Here is a 27,465-nt window from a genome sequence, read left to right as displayed (position 1 = left end):
GACAGGGACACAGATAGGACGCCTCTAGGGGGTGGAGACGCTAGATGCATGTCCTAGGGACAGACTCTGTCTCTGTTTCGGTTGCCAGAACTGAATCCAGCAGACGAGTGACTGATGAAGAAGGGAAGTTTACGTGGCTCAGAGTTCTGGGGCGGGAGTAAGAACACAGCGCTGGCGGCGGCGAGGGTCTTCCTGCTCCTCAGACAAGGTGGAGAGCATCACGGGAGGAGACAGAGCCAGCGCGGGGTCGCAGGCCTGATGTCCCAGGGAATCAGGAGGCTGAGGCAGGAGGACGGACAAGTTAGAGGCCAGCCTGGGCCACTTAGTGAGACCCTGTCTCAAAAGTAGAAAAAGAAAGAAAAAGGGCTGGGGCGTAGCTCAGCGGGGGAGCACCAGAACAGGGCGCTGTCTCAGGTCCGCCTCCTCCTCTTCTAAGGCCAACACCCGCTGGCCTAGAGAGCCCCACCCTCTGACCTCATCCAATCCTAACTATCTCCCGAGGCCCCGCCCCCCAAACACGGCCAACCTGTGGCTTTCTGGGGTTACATTTCCAACACATGAACTTTGGGGGCGCACGTTCAAACCACAGCTGAGTGCTTCTCGAGGCCAGTGATAAACGCCTAGGAGAGGAGAGAACTTGGCCCTTCTACCGGGTGGGCGCCCGGGTAGTGAACGCTGGCGGCCTCGAGCCTGCCCGCCCTGCTGACTCGGGCCTGGCGATGGCTCTCTTGGAGGTGCTCCTCCAGGCGGTGACGCAGGGACCCAAGGGCCTTCCATCCTGTAGCCCCGCGGACTCCAGGAAGGGCCTTTGCACCCACTTCCCCAGGCCCATTGCTTCTGGATTTTGCTGGAAGATGAGGAAAAGAGAGGACGCGGGGGATGGGCATGTCTACCCCGTCCCTGCGCTCTCCCTCCTTCCCTCCCTCCCTCCCTTTCTCCTCTGTGTCTCCCCCTCCCCTTCCGTCCCCTCCCCCTCTCGCCAGGACTGGGTCAGGCGCCCACGGTGGGCAGGGCTAGGTCCCTCAGAGGCAGGCCTGGTTAGAAGGCCCTCTCTCCACCGGCCTCCCTCGGCGGGGGTCTCTCAGCGCACAGCCTCAGGCCGGGCTCGGTTTTCTGCTGGTTTTATTCCTCTTCAGTGCACCGTTCTCCTCCAGCTGCCTCCAGCCCTTGGTCCTTTCTCCAGGACCTTTGCCAGCCCCAGGCGAGAGGGAGAGACGGAGCGGCTGTGCACTAATTGCCAGGCTGCCGTGCTCACTGTCCAGCCGAGAAGAGCTTCCAGAGCCCCGTGCAGCCCGCCGGGACGGCTCTGTCCGCCCATCTCCCTCCCGGCCCCCTCTGCCTCCTGCGTGTCCTCTTTCCCGCCCCTGGTCAGTGTGGAGTTGAGCCAGGTCTTCCTGGTGCTCCCACTTGGTCAGCATGCGGATGGCCTGGTCCAGTGTGCTCCATGCGTCCATCACTGGGAAGATGCTGAGTCCCTGGTGCCACCACACGGCCGCTGGCGCCTACCGGGAGGCCCTCCTTCCCTGCTTCTCTTGGTCTTGGGATGGATTCCTCTGGGCCCCCACTTCCTCTTTGGGTCTTTGTTCAAAGTCACCTCCCCTGAGGCGCCCCCCCCCACGTCAGCACCAACTCCCCGGCCCCCTCCCTCTGCCTGTCCCTGCTTCATGGTTGGGCGTGGGAGCCACATGGCAAGGCTCACAGATCTTAAGCCTGTGACTCAGTAAATGCTGTGCTGAAACCTGGAAATCCCCACCCCCTGTGTCCCTCACAGCCTCCCTCGCAGAGGCAACCCCAGCTAATTCCGGTCAAGTGCACTGGCCTCACCTGGCTTTGAACTTCTGTGAATGGAATCGTCCTGTGCACACGCCTGTGGACATCTGTTTGCCCTGTGATGTTCTTGAGATCTTTTCCCTGCTGTGAGGTGAAGTCTGTTCTTTTTCATTGCTGTGTAGGTTTCCATGGGCTGATACTCCACTACTCATTCACAGCCATAGAAAACTGCCTGTTCTGACCTCACACAAATGCTTTTTTTCTTTGGTCATAAGCAATTGCCTCCACCTAATATATCTTATTTAGTTTCTTTCTCTTCTTTTCTTTTTTCTTTTTTTCTTTTCTTTACTGGGAATGGAACCCAGGGTCTGGCATGTGCTAGGAAATCTCCCTACCACTGAGCTACACCCCACCCCCTATATTTGGATCTTAAATGTCCCCCAACACTTGTGTGTTGGAGGCTTGGTCCTCAGACCCTGGTGCTGTGGGGAAGTGGTGGGACCTTTACAGGTGGGGCCGGGCAGGGGGCTTAGGTCACTGGGGGCATGTCCTTGAAGGGAATTCTCTCTCCCTTGCACCCTGGCTGGGAGGTGAATGGTTCTGCTTTGCTTGCTCTCATGCACTGCCCCCAACACACTAGAGACCAAAAATCACAGAGCCATAAGATGGTGGACCGGAACCTCCAAAACTGTAAGCCACAGTCAACCTTTTCTCTTCATAAGTTGATTTTTCTGTGATGTTTGTCACAGCCATGGATAGCGGACTATCACAAGCAACTTCTCTGTATCGGACCTGTTCTGTCTCCAAGGGACCAGACCAGGGGAGGTGTGGTCTGTGTCCTTGAACCTACTGTCTTTTGCAGACTGAGCCTGGGGGGGGGGGGGTCTGAGGCCTTGGGGATCCCACCCCTGTGACTTTCTGCTGGTTGCAGGCCACACGTAGCCGGGCAGTTCCATGATTTTGCTGCGATGATGGAAGCAGAGATGGGCGCTGTACAGCCTCAGCAGGAGGTGGAGGCGGAGAGTGTCCGTCGGGGGCCATTGGAGGCCATGGGAGGCCATGGGGGGCCGTCGGGGGCAGGCCACTACCTCTTCCGGTGGAGCGTCCACACCTCGGTTCCCACGCTGCCGGAGGTCCCACCCGGCCCCTCACCGTCAGCGCGGAGTGCTTACCTTTCCGTCCAGGTGACCCGGTCTGCTGGCGGGCTGGCCGGAGGCGAGGTGCTGGCTTGGGGGCCGCCCTCCGTGCTCGCCCGGCAGCGTCTCGTGGGCTCTGATGGCGACAGAGGTTCATTGGGGATCTTTTCCTGGCAGCATTCCCAGAGAGCGGGATTTATCTAAACTGGCTAATATGCGGCATTTGCAAATAATTATTAATAGATGTTTGCACTTCCATTCTCTCTGATTGCGGCTGTGGGGCGATTCTGTAATCCAAGGGGGACAGGGTGAGGGAACCGTCACCTCCCAACGCCCGTCGTCTCGGCTCTGTGACGGCAGCGGCAGCGGCAGCGTCTCCTTGGCTGCTGGCTTTTGGTCTCGGGCTGCGGCGGGCGCTCTTCCTCCCTCCCCTGCCGCCCACTGCGTCCACTCCGGGGCGTCTTCCTGCTGTGCTCGGCCAGACCCACGACGCGCAGCTTCCGCTCTCCCCGTGCACACCTGAGCCAGGTGACGCCCCTCCTCCGTGCAGAGCCCCTCCTGGCCTCTGGCTCATCCACGAGAAAAGCCCGAGCCCTCATCCCAGGCCGAGGCCTGGTCTGGCTCCTCTTCTTATCTACAAGCACACTCCACCGGGGGCCTTTACCCTCACGATGCCTGAGGCCAGAACGTTCTTTCCACCGTTTTCTTTTTCTAGTACTGGCAATCGAACCCAGGATGCTATAGCACTGAACTATACCCCCACCCTTTTTATTTATTTACTTTTTAAAAATTTGAGACAGGGCCTCACTAAATTGTGGAAGCTGGCCTTGAACTTATGATCCTCCTGCCTCAGCCTCCCAAGTAGCTGTGATTACAGGCTGTGCCACCAAGCATGGCTTGTGCATTGCTCTGAATTTCACTGTCAGCCCTCTGAGTCATCTCACTCTAGGCTGCATCCCCCACCCCCATGGCGCTTGGTCCATAGTAGGTGCTCAGCAAATACAGATATCTCGGGCAGACATCTATGTTTGAAATGTATATGTGGAGCAGAAAAAGCTCCTCAAATGTATCCGAGGACTAGTACATTTGCACAGCCAACTGGGAAAGATAATTGGAAATACGAAGCAAGGCTCTTAGAACTGCGACGGTTTCGCATTTGAGCTGGTGATTCCGCATGGTGGCACAATATCCAGCAGCTCCGAACACCAACACATGCCGTTACTCATTGCGTCACTTTTAAAAGTGTCAAGGTGGGAACATTACTAAAAGTTTACAAAATGAAGCCTGGCAAGGTGGCCCATGCCTGAAATCCCAGCGACACGGGAGGCTGAGGCGGGAGGATCTCTAGTTCAAAGCCAGCCTCAGCAACTCAGCGAGGCCCTGTCTCTAAATAAAATATAAAAATAGGACTGGGATGTGACTCAGTGGAGAAGTGCCCCTGGGTTCAATCCCCAGAACAACAACAACAACAACAACAACAACAACAAACAATTCATAGAAGGGGAATAAATAAATGAATTAAATAAACGTGGCCATCAGAGCTGCGGGTGACGATAGACCAGGAGGCGCTGCCGGAGACCCGCGCACGCCCGGATGCTCAGTAGGGGACAAGCTGCTTTGGGCGGATCCAGCGAAGACAGGAAGGGCAATTTCAGGGGCGCCTTAGGTTGGGTGAGCAGGAGGAGGGTGGCTGGTGTCCCGTTAAAGGAATCCACACTTCCCAGTCCCAGCTCGTCTTGTCATTGTGTAACAAGATTGGGTGATGATTGCAAACAGTCCCAAGTCCTTGGAATGAACAAAGACAACTATCAACCGTTGGCCTTCGGGGCACGCGCCATTTCCTAACGAAATTCCGCGGTAGACCACAGAGCACCTTCCGCCTCGTCTTGGTGGAGTCGCCGAGGCAGGCAGGCTTCCAAGCACGTCAGGGGCCGTAACTGTTTCCCCAGAGGGTCCTTGAGATCCTCTGACCGTCGGCTCCTCCTCCTTGGAAGCTTCCGCGGTCATCCGCCGCCTCTCGCTCTTTTGGGTACCAGCCACTGAACCCAGGGGTGCTCGGCCACTAAGCTATGTCCCCAGACCTTTTATTTTTTGTTTTGAGACAGGGTCTCCCTAAGTTGCCCAGGCTGGCCTCAAACTTGGGATCCTCCTGCCTCAGCCTCCCAAGTACCTGAGACTACAGGCGTGCCCACCGCGCCCCGCTGGTCGTCAGCCGGTCCAGCTTCACCAGCGCCTCCCTGGTCAGGAGAGGCCTCCACATCCCGAGGCTTCTCCGGTATCGCTTTTATTGACTCCCTGAAATCCTGCTCTCTTGCAAAGATTCCCGATTTTCACCTTGCAGTCGATTGGCACTGTCTGGGATGCATTGTGAAATTTCGGAACTTCAGAACGCCGGCCAGAGCCCAGCGCATCCCTCTGAGCGCTCCAGTGGTGTTTGTGATGGTACAGATGGGTGCTCCAGGGAACGAAGGTGAGGTCAGCAGCTCGTGAGGGGACCCATTAACGTGCCAGGTCCAGTGGCACACGCCCAGTGACCCGAGGCTGAGGCAGGAGGATCACTTGAGCCCAGGAGTTCAAGGCCAGCCTGGGCAACATAGCAAGACTCTGTCTCAAAATAAAACAAGACTTTTATTACCAAAGGGTCAGCTGGAGGCAATGAAAATTAGCAAAACCTACACCCAGTCTCTAAGCCTGTCTAATGAGTCATTTCCCCATTTGGTAAACCAACACACTGAGACTAGAGAGGTCAAGCAACTTGCCCAAGGTCACACAGCTGAGTCGCATGTTGCACTACCTTGTAATGCATCTTTGAGCCCGATTAAACCTCTTTCCCTTGCTTCTGGCCTCAAAAGGGTGACATGTTTTTGTTTTTGTTTTTTCTTTCCTCTTGGTAATGCTTTGAGACATGTACTTAAATGGTCGCCTCAGGTGTGAGCGTTGAGTGATTTCTGTCAGCATGGGATGAAAGCATTTTCCACCACAAAAGACAGAAGCAAGGCCGGGGAAGGAATGGAAGAGACGCAGAAGCGAGGCTTAATGTTCTGTCAGGTCGACTCATGCTCGCTCTGTGGGACAGCGGGCAGCCAGGCGCCTTTGTTTCTCTCTCCACATGTGATTCTTAGATGGATGTCTCACGCCCCGGACGAGGGCCGCTTGGGGCTCTTTCTGCTACCTTTGTCTGTGTCTCCAGTGGCCCTTCCCCTTGTGGCCTTCTCTGTTCTCGGGTGGCTGCACATCTCTGGATAGGGAGGGCAGTTTCACCTGCACCCAGCAAAGATGATCGCAGCCCCGGCTCACGTTTACCAGAGGAAGAGACTAAGGTTCAGAGAGGTCAGATGCCAGTCAGGTTGAGGCAGTGGAACGCAGCTTGGACGTCAGCACGGAGAGGGTGTTATTACTCTTTATTTTTATTTATTTTTTCCTAAGTGAGGAGACCATCCCCACGAAGGGGTTCACGGTCTTGCCCAAGGTCCCGGGGCTCTAGGGGCGACACTGAGTGGTGGTGGAGACTGAACCATCCCACAGGATATGATAGGGCCACGTGCGTGATCTCAAAATTTCAAGGAGCTACGTTAGAATAGAGAAAAGGAAACGAGTTAGTTTTATTGATGTATTCTAATTAACCAATAAACGGCGACTCGCGCGGGGTGAATGTGAAGACTGGCTGAGGGGCTCTGCGTTCTCCCTCCAAGGCTGCGCCCTCTGGCCTGGCCCCCTTACACTCCTCTCAAGGGCTCCGTGGCCTCCTGTGGCTGAGGCTACGTTTGGGAGAGCGCAGGGCCAAAGTCTTGCCAAACATCTTTGGCATTTTAAAGTCACACGCTGAGGCCGCGTCCCTACCTTAGGGGCACCTACTCAGCTTGGGTTTCCTCCCACGCCCATCGGACGGAGGGAGGGAAGCGGGCCGCCAGCCCCCGGCGCCTGCGGGTTCAGAAACGGCCCAGGCTCGCCCATCTCCACTGACTGGTTTGGGCTTCCCTCGAAAGCAAAGCCACAAGCCAGAATTTACTGCTTGGGAGACACGCAGGGTGGGAAGGGGACATGCCCCCGACGCCAGCGGTGGAGCCAGGCACCCACCTGGGCACCCGCGGCTCAGGGGCAGCAGGGCCGCTAGGAGGCAGCAGAGAGCACAGCCTCGGTGCCCCTCCTGAGGCCCAGGGGCGGGCCACCGCCTGTCCCTCACAGGTGGGAGGCTGCTCCTTGGAACCCTCCGCACCCACCTGCGGAGGGGCGCTAGCTGCCGGAGAGAGTCCCCTGGGTCGCAGGGGGAGTCAGGCACGGTGGGCTGGAGTGGCCCGGAGGCTGGGCCGTGACCTGGTCTCCTGATGCATCTGAAGGTTTCTCTTCCATCTCGAGTCCTCATGATCTCTGAGTCCGTCAACTTTGTGACAGTCTGGCTGCCACAGGGGACAAGAGATAATTCAGCTGGTGTCATCTCCGCGGTGGGAAGGGCCGCGGGTGCACGCGCCTGGGCCCACGTCCCCACCCACACCTGCGTGCGCTCCGTCCTGCGGCGTCCCCGGGCCTCAGCCTCCGGCCACGTTTCCGTTGTCCTTTCTCCTCCCGCTGGACAGCACACCAGAGCACACCTTCAAGGCCGGGCCTCATTTTCTGGAGAAGCTCCCTGCTCGGGTCTCTGCCTGGCCCCGCCTGTCCTCCCGTGGTGGCCGCGGGTCCGGGTTCTGCTTCATCCTCCTTGAGACCAGCGCGGCTTTGCCTCTCCGTGCGCTGCGTCCTTTCTGAAAGACAGGTCGCCACCCTCACCTCTCCAGAATTCGCTTCTTCATTGTGGAGACCTTGGGTTTTCCCATCCGGACCTGCCTCTATGGCTGAGGTCCTGGGACTCTACACATTTCAAGGTCCCCAAAGCTCGTGTGTGGAGGGCTTGGTCCCTGAGGCAGCAGCGTTCAGAGGTGGCTCTTCAGGGAGATTTGTGGCTGGTCAGGGGATGGATCCCCGGCTTCCCTGATGGCCCGCGGGTAGCGGGTGGGGACCTGGGCGCAGAGCATGGAGACACGTGTCCCCCCAGCTGTGCTCTGGGGGCAGAATCTCGTCCTGGTCTCTCCCTGCCTGCTTGCTGGCCGCCCTCCTGAGCTGAGCAACCTCTTCTCCCGTGACCCTCTGCCACGTCGGGGCCAGAGCAACGGAACCTGCTGACCATCGACAGACACCTCGGAAACCCTGGCAGACCAGGAACCCTAGCGAATCTTCCCCTTCCATTGCATCAGGTGTCTTGGTCACAGTAATGCAAAGTTGACTACCACTGTCCCCAAGGAGACTTTGGAGAAAAGTTGTGGAGCACGTTCTGTAAAATAGGCACATGAGCCTCGTGGCTCAGATGCTTTGCTCCCTGGGACTTTGTGACTCCTGGAGAGGCGGCCTCTCCCAGCCAGCCAAGGATTTGGCACGAGCTTGCTTCTCAAATGCAAACTAACCCAGCAGGCCGCTTCTGCTATTGGGCTCTCACTGTCCCCTTGCCTTATCACCCCAGGTCCCAGAGAGCTAGGGGCAGCCCCTGTGTCCCAGAGCCTGGGAGCAATTCAAACTAGCTACCCGCTGTCGCCTTGCTGAGCCTGCTCCTTCCCACGTAAATCAAAGGAAAGGCCCCTGCCCTCCTCCCTCCTGACCCCCTCTGCCTCCTGCTGGGTCCTTGTGCTCCCCCTGTGGTCCTGGGTGGCACTGGGTGACTTCTGTTGGGTCCTGTAAGTAATAAACTCCTTTCCAATGTGGTGCTTTCCTGGTCTGTTGGCCTTCCTGTACCTAAATAACAATAAAACCTACATTTGAAAGCTATAAAGGCCCAGCGCAGGGGGGACGGCCTGTTGTCATGGCCACCTGCCTGGCCTCACATCCTCTCATTCTCCACTCTGGACACTGAGTCTGCTCACGGTTCTCAAATGCTCACAGCTCCATCCACACAGGTCTCTGCCCTTGGCCTGGTCTTCCTTCAGATAACCCGCAGATCCATTCCTGCCTGCCTTTAGGTCTCTGTTCAGATGTTACCTTCTCAGTGGGGCCTTTCCAGAATAGTCCCCCTTCCTCTCCTCTTTGAGTCCTTCCCTGCTCCTCTTTTCTGATAAAAACTCTACCTGACCTAAGATGAATCTACCCAACTGCACTCATTTGTTTTTCTGGTTTCTCTGCCCTCAAAGGTGAGTTCCTCAAGAGCTGTTCTATTCATAGTTATAACCTCAGTACCTGGGGCAGGACCTGGAAAATAACAGCTGCTCAATTAATCTGTTCGATGACTGAATAGATGGACAAATGAAACAGATCATGTCATCTTTCATGTTCCAGATGAAATAACACACTCAGTTCTGTTGTCTGGAATTTTATCTCCAGGTGTGGGAAAACTTACCTTGTGAGTTGCTGGGAGGCTGCTCAGTTCTTCCTCAAGGAAAACCAAGATCAGGGTTTCCAAAAGCAGATGTGGCTCATTTGATTAAATTTCCCTTGCTAACTTCTCAGGATGTACATGAATATATAAATAAGCAAGCATTTAATCAAGCTCCCGACTTACCAGAGGGGCTGGATGCTGCATGTAATTTGTAATTGCAAGAATATAGTGAGCCGAGCACCTTTGCTTCTGTGATTGCCAGGTTCTGGCTGCAATGTGAAACAAGTCTTCTTTGAGTGCTTTATGTGAAAAGGATTTTTTTTTTTTTTCCTTTTGGAAAAGTTCAGCCATATACAGAAGGAGAGCCTGCAAGGACAGCCTGCCAGATCCTTCATTCCTCCTTGGTAACCATCTATTCGTGATCCGTCTTGTGTTCCTTCATTCAACTTTCCATACAACCTTAATTTGAAAATTAAGGCAAACTTCCGTCTGCTTCAGCAAAATCCTGGGGTATGTTAAGGCAAGCCCCACTCTTCCCATGATTCCATCTGTAAATATTTAAATATGTACTTTTAAGTGAAGGACACTATAGCCATTGTGGAAGATGGGATGGTGAACCACCAGAAAAACTAAACATCAAGTGAACATAAGATCTAGAAATTCTGCTTCTGGGTGTATTATACCCCAGAGAAATGAAAGCAGGACTTACACTGACCTGTACACCTGTGTTTACACCCGAAGTATTCACTGTAGCACAAAGGTGGAAGCAACCCGAGTGTCCATCGGGAGGCAGAAGGACAAATGCAAGGTAGTGCTTCTGCACAGCAGAATATTATACAGTCTTGAAAAAGAATAAAATGGGACTGGCTTGTGGCTCAGTGGTGGAGCGCCTGCCTAGCACACGTGAGGCATGGGGTTTGATCCCAGCACCACATAAAAAAACTAAATAAACAAGATAAAGGTATTGTGTTCATCTACAACTAAAAATATTTTTAAAAACAGAATAAAATCTGGACACATGCCACAACCAGGATGAACCTGGAAGACATTATGCCAAGTGAAATGAGCCAGTCACAGAAGGACAAACCCGTGTGACCCCTGGAGGTCCCTGGAGTCAGCACGTCACAGAGGCGGAAGCCAGAGGGGGCGTGCAGGGCCGGGGAGGGCTAGAATCTTCAGCTTGGGAAGAGAAGAAAGTCCTGGTGTCAGACACAGTGACGTACGCAGTAACAGTGCACAGGTGTGGACAGGTGTGTGCCACTGGGGCCTTCGGTGTGGCTCCACGCTGGACTCTGATGAGGAGGCTGCGGACTCCCCGGTGCTCACGCTGGTCACAGGCGGGGAGTGCAGGTTCCCGGCCTGACTTTGTGGGCGCTGCTGACCCACAGCTCCGCCCATGTCCATGACCTCGCCCACCACCTGCCAGCTGCCCCCACCTTCCATGGCTGCCGTCTCTGGGGACCTGCTGTTCTCTGCTCTGCCCGTAAGGTGGGTGCCTCTCGGGGTCTGTCCCAGGCCCCCAGCGGCCGTGCCCTCACCCTGCGGCACACCTGTGACTGCTCTGACCATGGCCACAGCCGGTGGTTCAAACCCACTCCCGCTCGGGCCTGGAGGCCAGCAGCCCAGCAGCAGGTGTCCAGAGGCTGTGCCCTCCAGAGGCCAGGGGCTCCTGGGTGCCATTAGCCAGCCTTCCTCCTCTGCAGAGTCGTCTTTGCCTCTGTCTGCCCGGCCGTCCCTCCGTCTGCTGTCTTTCCATCTCATTGAAGGACCCCATTGGATTCAGAACCCAGACGAACTCATCCCAAGCTCCTTCACTGGGTCACATCTGCGGGGACACTTTTTCCGTAAATAAAGTCACACTCAGGTTCCGAGTTTGGATGTGGACGTGTCTCTGAGGGCCACCATCTCACCCAGGAGAGCCCCAGGTGTGCTGCCGGGTGTGATTTCTCTCCACCACCTGGAGCCCACCTGACCTGCAGGCAGATCCACCCTCCTTCTCCTGGTCCTGCCCATAGTGTTTTCCCTCTACCCACCGCACGTCCACTCTCCTTCCCAAAGCAGCAGCCCGGCCACCCGGCTGCCCAGGTTAGGGTCTGGCACTGCTCGCTGGTTGTGTGAACATGAGCAGGTTGTTCAGCCTCCTCAGGCCTCACATGACAACTGCAGCCATCTCAGTAGGCTATGGTGAGCAGGGTGACGTCTGTGAAGCACTTGGGACAGTCATACAGCAGTAGTAATGATGTTATGAGAATAATGTAATGAAACATCTGATGAAGCATCAGTATCTTGACAAACTATCCTGCGTGCCTCCTGCTTTGCTTTTCTAACTTTTGTTTACGGTTTAAGACAAAACACCTCCTCCAGAAAGCCTTCCCTGACTGTGCCGGCTTCACCAGCCCACTGATGCAGGCACTGAAGTAGCGTACACAGTGGGAAGATCCTTTACAACTGTCGTTCCCATCCACAGCACAAAGCCCTTTGAGTGGGGCTGGGCACCTACTTGTGGATCAATTGTCAGCCTGATGGCTGGGTAATTGGTTTAAGAAGTGGAATTCAGACTACTGTTCACAATTATTTTAAGGAAGATGCTGCATTCGTCAGTTTTCTGCTACTATAACAAAACACCCGAGGCTGGATGTGTTAGTGAAATTCATGTTACTATAACAAAATACCTGAGACAAGCTAACTTATAAAAAGTAAAGGGTTATTTTGGCTCATGGTTTTGAGGTTCAGGTTCCAGTCCTCAATCGAGTGGTCACCTCGCTTTGGGCCCCAGGTGAGGAAGCACATCATGGCAGGAACATGAGGAGGAGCACACTGTTCACTCACTAGACCTGGAGCAGATGGGAAGGAGGAAGAGAAAAGGTTCCAGGATCCCCTTCAGGGACATGCCCCCAATGAGCTAAGGACCCGCCTCCACCTCCTAGAGCCCCATCTTGGGGACCAAACCTGGAGCACATGGTCCTTTGGGGACATTCCAGATCCAAACCACAGCAGCGGGAAAAAGGTTGATCCGCTCATGGTGCTGGAGGCTCCGGGGCTGGCGTGGGTGGCAGCTCAGCCCTGGTGGCCTGTGACGTCGCAGTGGTGCCAGCACACAGGAGAGGGAGGGCCACACTCCAGAGGGGAGGCCAGAGCCCAGGGAGCAGCCAGGCTGGTTCTTCAGGCCACCCTCTTGCGAGAAGGAGCCAGAGTCCCCGTGGGCGCCACCTGAGTTGTGTTCAAGGTCCCCACGCTGAAGACCAAGCTCCAAGCCGAGCCTGCAGGGACAGCCTACGGCGCCAGGTGCGCCGGAGCGGATGCCAACAGGAAGCCGGGACGCGCCTCGGGGCTCGGCGGTGGAGCCGCGCCTGGACCCGCAGTCCCAGACCCTCTGCTCAGTGGCATTTCCGCTGAGGGACCGGTCTGAAGGCGCCCTCGCCAGCTGGAGTGTCGCTAGCGGCTTGCGGAAGAGCAGCGCGCTCTGGGAGAGCGTCCGCTGTCCGACGGAAGGTTCTGGAAATGTTCCCTGCCTGTGCTGCCCAGCGAGGCGGCCGACCCCTGTGGCCCCTGAGTTCTAGAAGAGTGGTCTGTGCGACAGGAGCCACATTTCAAATTCCGCTCGGGCTCACAGCCCCTCCTGGCTGGCGGCTACTGGCTGGGTGCTGGGCTTGGAGGGACTTGCGCGGTGATTGGCTGGCGGGCCTTACTTCCAAGGAGAGCCGCTAGCAGGGTCAGTCCCTGGCCCCGCAGAACGCAAGGCCAGGCAGCGCCATCTTGCCCTCTGCCTGCCTGGGGAGGCCCGGGAGTGCCTGGGGACCTTGGCCTCATGCCTCTCGCGGGCTTTTTGGAATCTGGAGAGGGACTGGGGTGCAGCTCAGTGGCTCAGCCTCAGGTTGGGGAAATCAGGGCGACGCCTGTGAGCATTGTGGTGGCAGCGAGAAACGTCCAGCGGCAGTGCCAGAGGACACTGCTCGGGAAGCACCGAGGACGCACTGTCCAGATGTCTGGGTGCAGCCGGGCTGGGGCTGGCCTGGTGCTCAGTCCCCAGCACTGGGTGGGAGGAGGAGGGGCAGGAGGAGGGGAGGGCAGAGGAGACAAGGACACGTTGGCTTTTTCTTTGAGGGAGGGCTCCAGTTTGGACCTCAAATGTCCACAAAGCCATGTACTGTAGTGTCAGCCTGTGGCACTTTTGGGAGGTGGTGGAACCTTTAAGAGGTGGGGCCTAGTGGGAAGAGGTGAGGGCTTGGGGGCGTTGGGACTCTCACCTCCTGGCCACCTGCTCCATCATCAAGGGCTGAGCTGCTACAGGCCGAAAGCAACAGGACCAAGGAACCAGGAATGAAGCCTCTGAAGCCATGAGCAAAAGAAACCTTTCATCCTTATAAGTTGATTATCTCAGGTGTTTTGTCACAGTGGCAGAAAGTTGGGTAACACAGGAAGAGAAGGGCAAAATATGAATGCATTAATTTTACTAATTCTCTATTTTTTTTTTTTACTGATTATCTATTATGGCATTACAGATTGCCCCAAACTTAGCCGCTTTAAACGCCAGTCATTTCTGGCTTCTGTGAGTCAAGTCCCAGGGGCAGCTGGGGCAGGGTCTTCCTGAAGCTGCAGTCATGGTGCTGACTGGGCTCCCTTTTCATCTGAGCCTTGACGAGGTGAAGATTCACTTCCTTCTTTTGGTGAGGACCTGCGTTCTTCACTGGCTGTTGGCTGGAGGTTGCCCCGGTTCCTGGGCATGTGGGACTCTCCACAGAGCAGCTCACAGCATGGCAGCTGGTCTCCCTCAGAGGGGCGAGGCAGGGAGAGAGAGAGAGACAGAAAGTGGGAAGCACGGTAGTTCCGTAAACCGATCGCAGAAGGAACATCCCTTTTGCTGCCTTTTTTGCCTTAGAAGTGGGTCACTAAGTCCCACCCATTATCAAAGGGGAGGGGGTCACACAGGGTGTGGGCACCAGTAGCTGGGGATCACTGAGGGTCATAGTGAAGGCTGTTTTCCACATTTAGAGAACATTTAAGTGACATTTAGTTGACAAACAATTTGCTTCCGATAAAATACAAAACAGACCAGAATTATGTACAAAAGTTGTATCAGATGGTCTCTTTTCACAGGAAGCCTACATTGTGTGTGTGTGTGCGCACACACACACACATACACACAGGAAAACATGTTTCAGAGAAAACACAAATGGGTGCTGACATCAGACTTTATCCTCAACCAAACAACCCAACCTGAACACCCAGTGGACTCTACGGTCAACAAAGCACACCTATAGTTTCAGGAACTCCAAAATGAGCTTTTTAGTTAATAAGTATAAATCCTGAGTAGACAAGGGTTTCCATACATCTGAGGACAGCATCAAATGTAACATGCCAAAACTAATAACGAAAAGAAGTTTGGAGAGAACAGAGCGTACACAGGGAGTACATGATTCTAAAATGATATTGTTAGAGAGGCATGAAAAGATACTGTAATCATGAAGCAAGAACAAGATGCTATAGAAAAGGAACACTCAGAACTTCATCTTGAAATAAAAAATTAAAGTATAAGCTAGAAGGATTGAAAGACAAAAGAGAAAGTTCTCAAAAACATGAGTAAAATGCAAGGAAATGTAAAATGGAAAGGAACAAACAATATAGAGATAGATGCCCAAGAAATGCCAGTCCTTTGAGTCTTTCCAGTCTTGGTGACATCCTGGTGACTGGGGAAGCCTTTGAGATGAATCTAGTCCCTGATTTTTGCAAGAGTCCCAAAGTGAGAACTATGCAGTGGATTCCGATCAACCGAAAACCATAAAATGTGATAATAAAGCACGTTGCTATCTTATGTCACTAGATTTGGGCTGGCTTATGTAGCAATAGGTCATTGTAAAACCTGTCCTTTGTCTTTTGAGAAAGTATCTAGAGGATGTGCTCTGTCACAATGAGATTGTAGGCCATGAAAGAGGTAGGTATGGGACACTAGAATCAAGGGCCCCAACAGAGAGGCAAAGGGATAAAGGGAGCATCCAGGGTGGCAGCTGTGTGCCAGAGAGGGCACCTCCACCCGAGGGGATCTCCTCATGAGGGTTCAAGAAAGGCTGCTTCTGGATTGCCATGTTGGCAGAATAGCTGTTTAAGACTTTAGGGTCAAACGAGCTGTTCTTAGTACACTAAGAAAATTTTACCATTGGGACAGTGATAAACTCCCAGGGGAACTGAAAGCTGGAAAGGAAGAAAAAAGCCGTCCTGATTTATTTGTGGCATAAACGTAGTTTTGTGGTGGTTGTTGCCGGGGATGGAACCCAGCAGAGCTTAACCGCTGAGCCACATCCCCAGCCCTTTTCATATTTTATTTAGAGTCAGGGTCTCGCTGAGTCGCTGAGGCTGCCTTTGAACTCGAGATCCTCCTGCCCCAGCCTCCCGAGTTGCGCCCCGCCACCGCACTCCGCAAATGAAAAGCGTCTTCACTTGCGCGAGATCATGCAAACGGAATCTTCCCGGCCTTGTGATAGGGCGATGCTGGGCAGATGTGGTGTCGCAAGGGTACCGATAGGGCTGGAGGGAGGAGCCCGCTCCGCGCTGCCGCAGCGGACGTTCCCGGCCAGGCCTCGCCGGGGCTGCGCCTGGACAGGGCGCCTCGTGGCTGCCTCTACCCTAACGCCCTGGGCACCGAGGCGGGGCGTTTCTTACTGCCCCTCAAGTGCTGGCGGGTCCGCCCTGCTTCTCCCGCCTGGGTACCAGCTCTTCCACGGTTAGTACCTGTCCCCTGCTGCAGTGCTCGGTCACGTGATCAGCTCGAGCGCTGTTAGGGGAATAAAATAAGAAAGTCGAGCCACACCCAAAGCCTAACACGGCAAATTAAAAAGAGGCTAAGAGAAAAGTGCATTAACGACGGCGCAGTAAATAGAAAAAGAGTGAGCGGTCAGGGGCGCCGCGCGGCCCTGGGGAGGGGGCTGCTGCTGACGCGGCCTCCCCCGCCAGGGCCCCTGGCTCCGCCTCTGTCCCCTTTTGGCTCTGTCTTCCCAGCCTTCCGCCCTTGAAGTGCTTTCTCTGTTTATTCAATTTATTCTGTCTCCATCCAACCGCTCAAGCACGCTCTTGATCTGCGCCTGCCGAACCCTGGCACGTAGCAGATGCTCAGTAAAACACGAAGGCGTGAACGGACTCCGTGCCTAGGACACTGTTTGGGGCCAACTGCTTAACTTTTTAATTGCGATGAAATTTCAGATTTACTGAAGAGCTGTATAAAGAGTACAAGGAATTCTTATTTATCCTTTGTCCAAGTTCCTCAAATGTTAACATTTTATCACTCAGACTTATTCCTGCTCTCTCTCCTTCTCCCTCCCTCCTCTCTCCCCTTGAGGTACTGAGAGTCACTTACGGGTGTGACTACCGCGTCATCCTGCGCACCTCAGTGTCCTTCCTAAAGCAGAGCATTCTCTTCCTAAAGCACAGCACGATGATCAAAATCGGAAGTTAGCACTGATACAATATTATCGTCTCCCGCCGGACCTTGTTCACCAGTTGTCATCAGTAGTCCCAACCAGGTCCTTTGGGAGCAAGGTGGGATCCTGGCCCTCCTGGATGGGACTGACCCCTTCCCTTCGCTCTGGACTCGCTGCTTGGTCTTTACTGGGGTTTGGGACACGAGCCTTTCCCAGCACAGCTCTTGGTAGTGCGTCTCTCCATTCGACAACAATTGGGCACAAATTACTCAAGTCATGTGTTTTTGGCAGGAAGCCCCCAAAATGCTGCTGCTCATCCTTCTGGGTAGATTTTCGGGACAGTGCGTGAGGTGTGGTCACTGATGTGGTTGCCGACGTCACGGGCTCCTCTCAGGTACGGTTTTAGCCCTTAGAGTGAACACTGTGAGGCTGGCGAGGGCAGCTCAGTGGCAGAGCGCGCGCCTGGCTCGCCCCAGGCCCTGATTCGGTCCCTGCGCAGGAGGAAAGGAGTTCGCGTCTGCAGGGAGCTTCTTGGATGCTGTGTAAATGTCACGTTCCTCCTCAAACTGTCGCCGGCGCTTCTCAGCATCCCGAGGGCTGTTGCATATTGTCATGAAGGTTGCCAAACTGTTGGCATGTTTAAGCTTCGACCCAAAGAGAAACCCAAACTGCGACATTGCCCCCGTCCTGAGATCACGGTTTAGACGCTGCTCTCCAGGAAGGGAATCAGGGCTCCTTGGGGAAGGGCTGGTTCTGGGGCCGGCAGCGGACCCATCCGCAACACTGCCAGGAAGCAAGGAGGGGGCGACAGAAACACAGGATAAGGCAGGTCAGAGGGACAGAGGAGCCAGCCCGTAGGCGCTCAGGGACATCGGCCACGTAGCATCAGATGGCCAGCCAAAGAATGAAGCACACCCAGGAGGCAGGTGTCCAGGTGGGCACATGGTCGCTAGATGAACAGGGTCTCCCCTGCCAAGCAATTCTAATGGACATATCTACGGTGGTCCCCTGGTCCCCAAGAGGGATGGGTTCCAGGTCATCTCCCTTGACACCCAGATCTGCAGGTGCTCAGGTCCCATGCTGGGCTCAGCCGACGGTCAGGGTGTCGGGGGCCGTGATAAATCCACACAGTCTTTTCTAACTTCCTATGAATCTTTAAAAAAATTCCTCCCCCTCCTCTTCCTCCCCCTCCTGCCCCTCCCTCTCCTTTTCCTCTTCCTCCTCCCCCTCCCCCCTCCTCTTCCTCCTCCTCTTCCTCCTCCTTCTCCTCCCACTCCTCCCAGTACTGGTGATCAAACCCAAGATCTCATGCCTCTGAGCTACATCCCCTCAAGTTTTCTACATACCTAAAATGACTCCAGGGCTGGGGAGATAGCTCAGTTGGTAGAGAGCTCGCCTCACAAGCACAAGGCCCTGGGTTCAATCCCCAGCACCGCAAAAAAAAAAAAAAAAAAAAAAAAGAGAGAAGAAAATTAAAGAAAAGAAGTCTATTTAAGAACTTCAAATAAGCTGATAGTTAATCAGTCTTAGTAAATCATATTCACAGATTTGGGTTCCAGATCCAGAAGTTTAGTTATGGTTTATTTATTCATTTTTCTCCTCCTCCTCCTCTTCCCTCCTCCCCCTCCTCCGCTGTGGGGACGGAGCCCAGGGCCTAGCACACGCTAGACGAGCACCCTATCGTGGAACTACACCCCAGCCCCAAACTGTGATGGTTCTGAAAAGCCTGTTAACTTCTCAAAGTTCTCAACTGCCTGTTGCACAGCGTGATCGAGCTCAGGCCTCCCCCGCTTGATCTCAGTGCATCCTATAGCAAACTGTGGGCTAAGGAACCCACGTGGGAAGTTGAGGCTCAGAGAGGTGCAGCACTTTCCCAAAGACACACAGCTAGGTGGGTGTTGCAGTTAGGGTTTGAACCCAGGTTTGCGTCCACAGTGAGCTTTGCCTCATTTGGTTTTGGAAGTCGTAGCGTGCATGTGGCCCTGTAATGTCATACCTGCAGTGACAATTGCATTTTCTTTTCTTTTTTCCATATGCTATGTTGTGCTGGCTGGCCCTGAACGCCTGGGCTCCAGCAGTCCTCCTGCCTCTGCCTCCAAAGTGGCTGGCAGCACAGGTGTGCGCCACGCACCGGGCTTGCCTTCTGTTTTTGGAGTCCACACTGAGGTGCCTGCCTCCTGGCACAGGCGTCCGCCTGATCAGATTCGGCTTGTCTTCCTGACCCGTCACTCTGGTGCCCTCTCCGGGTGGGCATGAAGACCGGAGGCAGGGAACACGTGTCCGCGGCCAATCCATCTTGCGACTCCTCTTGACCAGATGAGCTGGTAATGGTCTTAGTAGCCAAATGAATGTGACCTGCGAGTCATCTACGTGGGGCATTTATGGCGAAGCTGGTGGCTCTGTTCAACTGAAGAACCTCCTCAGAGCCCGCGCCTCAGAACCCCAGCCCCCAGGTGGCAGATGTATTAAAAATCAGAACCCGTGTCTGGAGCTGCTTCCTGGCAGCCTGCGGTTTCACTGCCTCTGTCCACAATGCTAATGAGACTCCGCATCTTTCTACCAGGTCAACGTCAGTCATTTGTATTCGTGGGAAGATGAAGGCACCACTTTGGCTGAGGAGTCCATACAGGTTTCTTGCCCACGATCCCCATTTGCTAGGTGATAACCCAATTCCTGGTCTTAGAGATTCATTCCTTTGGCTAAGAGAGTAGTTTATTCTCTGCAAAGTGAATTCTCAAGAATAATATACCTGAGCCCTGTCACAGGTTGGGGTGAAGAATTGCGTTCTCTCTGGAGAGAGGTGTTTAGCGTTGGGGATGCTGGAGGACCCGGGGCGAGTCTGAGGAAGGAGAAGGAAACCCCAACATGCCAACGTCACAGCCGGGCCAACTCTGGGAGTGCCACCGGGTGACAGGAAAGGGGAGACCCTTCTGCCACCTTGGTGGGGGGCTTTGGGAACACGTCGGGGTCTCCTTGGTTCCACGGGACGGAGCGTGACTGACACTTAGTGAATTGTGCCCAGGAAGCACAGGACCGCGAATGGCAGAGACGGCTGTGCCCGGAGTCCCACAGCTGCCCCGTCAACCCAGGGCACCCCAGGAAAGGAATGGCCAGCGTGAGCCCCTCCCAGACCAGGGGCGTGTCCCAGTGGACGCATCCGGGGACCTGCTGAGGGGCAGTGAGGGACAGGGGAGGGACCCCAGGCCCGACCCACCGACGTTCACCCAGGGGTGCCCAGATGGGGGACCCTGTCCTTGGGCAAAAAGGGAGGTCTGAGTCCCTGGAAGGGGCTTTGTGGTCAAGGAACACGCAGAGGATTATCCCCATCCCGTGTGGCACGCGACCGACCTCCCGCGGCACTGAGGCATGTCATGGAGACGTCACAGGCAAAGCCACACACGCCTCTGTGCCAGCCCCAGAAAGCTGATGAAACGAGCAGCCACAAAGCCAGCCTGTCCCTGCCATCACCCCCAGACCCCGCGGGACCCCCGAGCCGCCCTCCGCCCTCGAGGAGGTGGCTCCGGTCTCTGCAGCGGGTCGGCGGCGCCCGGCTCTGCGCTGCGCCTGGCTCCTCGTGCCCGGCATCGGGCTGTGCTTAGGTGTCGCACAGACCACCTGCCCTGTGCAGAGCCCGTTCCCCGTCCGCAGCACTGTTGTCCACTGTTGTCCGTTCCTGCTGGACTCGAGCTGCTGGCCCAAAGGATATTCAGATACTCAGCGTTGATAGAAATGGCAGGTGTCCAAAGCGGCTCTGCCGAGGTGCGCTCTGTCCAGCAGACGCCCAGACTCGAGGTTGAGCCCGTGTCAGTGCCGTGGGCCCATCTTGAACCTTCCTGGGCTTCATCGTTTACACGCGTAAATGGGCTGTTTGTGAAGAGCAGGGACACTTCACTGTCATGGGGACGCGGCGAGATGCCACTCTTTCTTGAGAACCTCTGGGGTCTTTGGAACTCTCTGCAGGTCAGGCTCACGGGGTAAGATGCAGCCATCTCTGGGGACGGTCCGTCCGAGCGAGTTGCAGGTTCTCCGGCTCCGTGTGGAGTGACGGGCTCCTGCCTTTCAGATGCTGCGGGACAATATCAAGGACGGATGCTTTGAGACCCGTCCTCCCATCTTCTCACAGATCACCCAACCTTGATTTAGTGATTGTGTCCATCACTTGGCAAGTTAGAAAATCTTAAATAAAGCCTGCAAAGGCACCAACTGGGAACTATTTATAAAGGCATGTCTTTCCAGAATGTTCTAAATGATCTCAAATACTGATGTGGGGGCTAAGTAGAATTTGAAAGTCTAGTCTTCTAAGACTTTGAAAAGTGTTTTGCCTTCTTCATCTTCTTTGCCCCTGCTTTGCCTCCCAGTCTATACATGCTTTGTGAAAATTCGGTTATTTCTTGGTACGTCCACTTGGGAGTATAGTTTGACTCTTATTAACATGAAGATATGAATTCCCTATGGATCCAGAAATACCAAGCCTGAGGCTATTCCTACAGGCATGCATGCTTACTTGCACCAAGAGGACTTGAGGCAATAATGTTTAATGGCCCAAGCTGGAAAAACCCTGGATGTTCATCAAGTGGATAATGGGTAGGCAAATTGTGGCATGTGCTTTTGATGGAATACTATGCAGCAGAGAAAATGAATCACACAGCTATAGGTGACAATAGGTGAATCTTAAAGATATAATGCAGAACCAAAGAAACCAGATACTGCAGAATATATGATTCCATTTATATAAAAATCCAAACAAGGAAAGCAAAACCATATTGTTTAGAAATGTACAAGATAGTAAAACTATAAAGAATTAACACCAAAAAGTCAAGTAGAGTTTAGTGCTGGGGGAAAGGGTGTGTGGCCTGTGGGCAGGTTTCTGGGCAGCTGGTGATATTCCCTGTCTAGCTATGGATTTGGTTTCACAAGTGTTCATTTTACAGCAATTTCTTAACATGTTCATTTATGTTTTATGCATTTTCCACTGTGCTTATTGAATTTCATAATAGAAAAAAAAAAAAAAAAAGTCAAACAGAAAGTAACCAAAGTGGTTCTGGAGATAAGCAAGCACCTGATAACACCCAGAAGTTCTATGGAGCCATCTAAGATCTGGCTGGTTGTTTGCTGCTGGGAGTTCAGATGGCCACCTCCAGGGTCTCAAAGATGGGATAAACCCCTGACTCTCCCGCAAGCTATGACTGACTGACTGACTGTTATGGAAGTGCCCCAATTCTTTCAGCCTTCAAAACCCGTATTTTGCTAAACAGACCAAATCTGTTTAGCGATCTACTCTTTGCACCCCTAGACACGAATCCCCTTCTCTTTCCAAGTTTCTTGCTCCCTCTCTCCCTCTGCCTGCAAGATCCTGGAAGCGTCGGGTTGTATGCAACCGAAGTGAAACCCAGTGGGAAACGAGGTCTCCTCCCAGGCCGAGAGGAGTCCATCCCAACCTCCCCCTGCCTCGCGACCATCCGGCTCTCCTCTCCCCCACAAACTCGGCCGAGCCCGGTTCCCCCGGGCCTCGGCGATTGGTCGCGGGCCATCATGTGCCGGCACTCTGGGTGGGTCTTTCTGCCTTTCAACTCCGCAGTCGCTGCCTTCGGAGCCTGGCTGGCCCGTGGTCCAGACCTTTGCGCCCATTCCCCCTTCCTTCCTCCCCTCGCACCCCTCCACACCAGTCTTATTTTAGCAAAACCCAGAGGAGGAGGCGGCGGCGGCGGGCATCTGGGGGTGGGGTGGGGTGCCAGGCACTGCAGCATCCAGGAACAGCGCGAGCGAGCGGCGCAGACCTCTCCCTCCCGGTCTTTCCCCCTCGTTGGGAATTTTCAGGATTGCATTGCTGCAGTTTAACCCCGAGATGAGGCACCGCTGAGCGAGACGCTGCGCGCACACAGGCTCACGCTCTTCCTGAGCCGAAGAGGCCGCTTCTGGTGATTCAGGAAGGAAAAAAAATTTTTTTTTTTAAAACCCGGACTCTGCGGTCTGAAGACTCCTTAAGAGCCCTCCGGAGCGTTGCCCTCCCCCACCTCTCCTTCCCCCACCAAGTCTTGATTCAATTTTATTTTGGGGGAGGGGGCTGCAGACCTTTCCGTATTTTCCAGGTCTAGGAAAGTCAAGAAAAGCAGAAGGAGATTCTTTTTTTTTTTTTTTTTTTTTTTTTGCTACCTTCCCCTTAGCCAAGACCTGGTTTTTATTTTTATATATATTTTTAAATATCCATTTTTTTTTAAATGGGCCGAGCGCACTCCTTTCGCACGATGCCAGCCTGACCCGGACCTCGGAGGCATTTGAAGCTTCCACTGCGTCTCGGGGGGCGTTCTTTGCAAACCGTTCGCATCTTAAAGGGGGTGTGCGTTGGGGCGTTTTTTTTTTTTTTTTTTTTTTTTTTTTAATTTTTTTTAACTGATTTTTTTTTTTCCCCGGAGTGGGTGGACTGGGGATTGCCTGGATTCCTTCCTCGGTTATTTTCTGCTCGCTTCGCTCTCCCCTCCCCCCGGCCCGCGCCCCGCCCCCGCGCCTCCTCCCGCCCCTCCTCCTCGGGTCAGCCAGGAAGATGTCCCGAGCTGCTGTCCCCGGCGCGGGCCGGCCCGCCGCCCTGTGAGCCCCCGACCCAGGCGCCGAGCCGCCGCCGCCCGATGGGCTGGGCCGAGGAGTGTCTCCGCAGACGCAGCTCCAGCCGCCGTCCTCTCGGCCCCGGCAGCAGCAGCGGCAGCAGCGGCGGCGGCGGCGGCGGCGGCGGCGGCGTCTTCCGCAGCGTTCGCCGCAGCGTAACCGGGAGCCCTTTGCTCTTTGCAGAATGGCCCGCTTCGGAGACGAGATGCCGGCCCGCTACGGGGGAGGAGGCTCCGGGGCAGCCGCCGGGGTGGTCGTGGGCGCCGGAGGCGGGCGAGGAGCCGGGGGCAGCCGGCAGGGCGGGCAGCCCGGGGCGCAAAGGATGTACAAGCAGTCAATGGCGCAGAGAGCGCGGACCATGGCCCTCTACAACCCCATCCCCGTCCGACAGAACTGCCTCACGGTCAACCGCTCCCTCTTCCTCTTCAGCGAAGACAACGTGGTGAGAAAATACGCCAAAAAGATCACCGAATGGCCATATCCTTTGCCGAGCGCAGCGGCGCCTCCCCTCCTCCCTCCGCCTCCCCTCTCCCCGGCCGGGAGAGACCCGGGGGTTGCTGGGAGCTGGGGTCTTCCCGGGGCTGGGCGAGGGGCGCCGGGAGGAGGGCGCACAGCCTCGCCACCCCGCCGGGCCCACCAGTGCCGGAGCCCTGGCAGTGGGCTGGGGCCGGGGAGCGGAGCCCTTCCCAGGACCCATTCCCGAAGGAGACCGGGCCCGGGCGGGTCGCGGCCTCGGTGAGGGGCGTTAGCGCCGGGTCTGGAGGGGTCTGACTTCTCCCGAACGGGCTCGGGCCGGCCGGGGCCTGGGAGCCTGTGGCCACAGGGCAGGGGAACAGCGGGGCCCTGGGCGGTTGCGCCGGTCGCCCCTCACGGAGTCCTCGGGAAGCTCCGAGCTGCAGCTCAGACTTCTCCATCCCGGCCTCCCCCAAGGTGGGTGCTGCACTCGGCAGGGCACGGTGGCTCCCGGGGCCAAGAGCAAATGGGAGACCATGTGGCCTTCATGAGAGAGGCCGGCACTGGCCAGAGTGAACACCCAGGGTGGGCCGCAGGGCCCGATCCCAGAAGGTGGTGTCGGGTTGGGGGGCACAGATTCCCTCCCATATCTGTAGATCCCCATCCTTCATTCCCCGGTGACACCTCATCCTCTTTTTGGTGTAAAGAGTCAGATCCCACTTGCCTTATCTGGACCCAGGCCCGGGAAGACCCCATCTGGGCTATTCCAGTGAGAAAGACAGGACAAGAGAATATGAAGCACTGGCCTTTCTTGGGGGGCTGGGTCCTTTCTGGGGGCCATGTCCAGCTTTGGGTTGGATTCAGCTTCTCCCACCATGGGGAGCCAGGAGGGGACACCAGAGGAACCAGCATCCATGTGGACATCTCGGGCAGGTAAATCTCTCCTCTCTCTCTCTCTCTCTCTCTCTCTCTCTCTCTCTTTTAAATCAGAGACTCAGGAGGAAGGTGAAAACCATGTTTTCCTCCGTTGAGTTATCAAAATGCAATCTCCCATGTTTCTTTAAATCCCTGCGAGCTTCAGACAAACCTGGCATGGGCTTAACATCTCTGGAGGTGTGGGCAGGCAAGGGTGGGTGATTACTTGGGCTTTCTAGCAGTTATCTAAGTATGACCCAGATTCCAACTGGGGGGGACACACCCTGCTCCCAGGCTGGCTGGCCACCATGCCATGTCCAAAGTGCTGCTTCTCGGCTTGATTCCAGCCCTCAGTGTGGCAGTCAACTGACTGGACAGGTCCCCGGGGCTCAGCGAGGGTCCCTACCCCTTCTGTGTGTGATTTTGACTATTGTATGTTCCACAGGGCTGAGCCTGTTGTGATCTTGGGGTTGCTATTTAAGGACCACGATGGGTGGATTCACTTCCGGGGAGATGGAAATTGTTGGCTTTTGGGTGCTGAAATTTCACCAGGAAGCATGAGTTTGGGGCATGTGTGAGTGGTCTACTTGGAGGATGATGAAAAATGAAGATTCGGCAGAAGTCCTCTTTCGGAGGGTGGTGTACCCCTGAGCACAGGGTACCCAGGGTCAGCTCGGTTGGTGCTCAAGGCAGGAGCCAGCTTCTTTGCCTCCTGAATTTCAACCTCATGAAAGGGCTGTCCCTAAAAGTTAGAAATCGCCCCCCCCCCCCCACGCCTCACCGCACACACCCAGGCCCAGGGAGGTGCTCAGGGGTAATGCGACCACTGTCCATCATTGGGGCGAGTGGCGAGGGGCTTGGAAGACAGCGAGTTGTCAGTGTGTGCACACCAGCTCCAGAGGCTGGCCAAGGGAGGTGCGCTGGACAGCGGCTTTCTGTGTTGAAAATGGCTTTAGATGCGCCTTCTGGACCCTGAGTTTGGAGTCTTCTCAGAGGAAAGGAGGGAGGTGGGGAGCCCTCCGTGTGTCCTCAGCTCACCCCCGTCCAGCCCGAGTCCTGCAGATCAGAGAGCTCTGTGAGGCAGGGACTGCCCTGGTCCCTCCAGAGGAGGCACTGGGAGAGGCGCAGGTGAGCTGGGGACCCTGGTTGGGACTCAGCTTGTCTGTGGCTGGCTTGCCCAAGGCTGTCTCACTCTTGGTGGCTTTGTGATGAGGCCCTGCATGTTTTTATTTTATTTTTTCTCCCTGCAGACTTTGTGTTCTCTCTCTGACCTGAGGTAGCAAACACTACAGCCCCACCCCATCCCCAGTCTGTCACCCAGCTGGCTTGTCCAGCACTGGGCTTTCTCCGGGAGGGATAGAGAGAAGAGGAGCAGTGACCTGGGGTGTCTGGAAAAAAGGATTCAGGCCAGTGAAAGGAGATAAATGGAAATGCCAGGGAGTGAGACGAGCAGGGCAGAGCGTTGGCTTGTTTATGAAGTGCCATTGGCGTTCAGAAATATACACGCTTAAGCACTTGGTCTGAACTTTGAGAATAAAGTCTAACAGATGTACTAGCGAGTTAGGTTTGGACTCATAGCTGTTCACAAAATGAATACGCCCATGTCCCTGGACCCAGGACAAGAAACAGAACCTGAGCAGGCTCCCCGCAGTGTCCCTCCGGCCCCTTCCTGGCCGCTCCACAGTCAGGGTAACCATGCTCTGACTCCCAACTGCGCGCATGCCGTGTGCCGCCTTCTGAAGCGCGTATAAATGGGATGGCACTCGATTTTCCTTTGGGCTTGGCTTCTGCTCGGGTCTGGGAGGTGGATCCGTGGCTGCAAGCAGTATAGGCGCGGCTTCTAGGCTGTGGAGCGTGTTTGGAAATGGTGTTTGCCCAGGGTGCAGAACATGGAAGGCAGTCGTGCTGTCTCGTGGAGGGAACAGGGAGGAGTGTCCCTTGAACCTGGCCTGTGCTGGTGGAGTCTGAGGGTGTAACTTGCAAGTGGCCGCACCCGCGTGGTTCACCCTTCCGCCCCATGCACAGGGGCCATTTGCCACTGCAGTTTCTTTCCCTTCTGTCCCTTAGCAGCTCCCACTTGAAGCTGGCAATGAAAATTCAGGGTTCTCACTCATTTTGCTTTTCTCTTCCCAAGTAAGACAAGGGAAATGGAAGTGTTTGTTGTTCAGATTTACGTTGCTGCCTCTGTCTCTTCAAGTATGTCCCTGGTTTTGGTCCCACGTTTTCATTCACTGGAAGATGGGCTCAGAGAGCTTCTGCAGAGCTCCGATCTGTCAGTTCAATGAGGTGCATCTGTCAGTTCCCCCGGGCCCCCACTTAGTGCCTCTCGTTCCTTCTGATGTGCTACCAAACGCCTATGTCATCTTTCCAGCCCTTATGCCAGCAGGTTTCCCACTGAACCCGGTGTAGACATTTGAGCCATTGCAAGAGCTGGGGACAAGGGTCTGTGTATTAGCACACTTGGCCTCCTGGTCACACACAGAATCCCAGCTTTACATCCGTGTTTGTGAGGACTCCAGAAGAGGTACAGAGTCACATTGACATCGGAACCTAGAGACATTGGCTCATTGGCATTCCGCCAGGTTTTTTTTTTTTTTTTTTTTGGAAAGGCTCTTTAAAGAAAAATGTTCTGCATGGGAAGCAGAGGGATGTGGGAGCGCATTGTGAGACTCAGCCTGTCCTGAAAAGTAGAAGGCTCTAGAAGGTATTACTGTACAGGGCAAGATGGCATGCGCCACAGGGTCCTTCCACTGGGTGGGCTTGGCTGTTACCCCCAGAAGGTCAAAATCCTGGAAAGTGTTAGCCTGGCTCTCACTCTGGAAATCTTTTCAACAAGGGTGCA

General features: G+C 55.0%; 1 protein-coding gene across 10 annotated transcripts in view; it reads left to right on the top strand.

Moving 5' to 3' along the window:
- Positions 1 to 27,465, top strand: part of CACNA1A (calcium voltage-gated channel subunit alpha1 A) — a 244,806-nt gene that overhangs the window by 38,131 nt on the left and 179,210 nt on the right. For all 10 annotated transcript variants that reach the window (XM_079115382.1, XM_079115377.1, XM_079115378.1 and 7 more), the window contains one exon: positions 23,439 to 23,732. In XM_079115382.1, the coding sequence (XP_078971508.1) occupies positions 23,440 to 23,732 (293 nt within the window). In that variant the 5' untranslated portion in view covers position 23,439. The remainder of the gene's footprint in view (positions 1 to 23,438; positions 23,733 to 27,465) is intronic.

The sequence above is a fragment of the Sciurus vulgaris genome (assembly GCF_902686455.1).
Source record: "Sciurus vulgaris genome assembly, chromosome: 16".
NCBI lineage: Eukaryota > Metazoa > Chordata > Mammalia > Rodentia > Sciuridae > Sciurus > Sciurus vulgaris.
The sequence above is the reverse complement of the archived record's forward strand: the minus strand, read 5'-3'. Positions and strand labels throughout refer to the sequence as shown.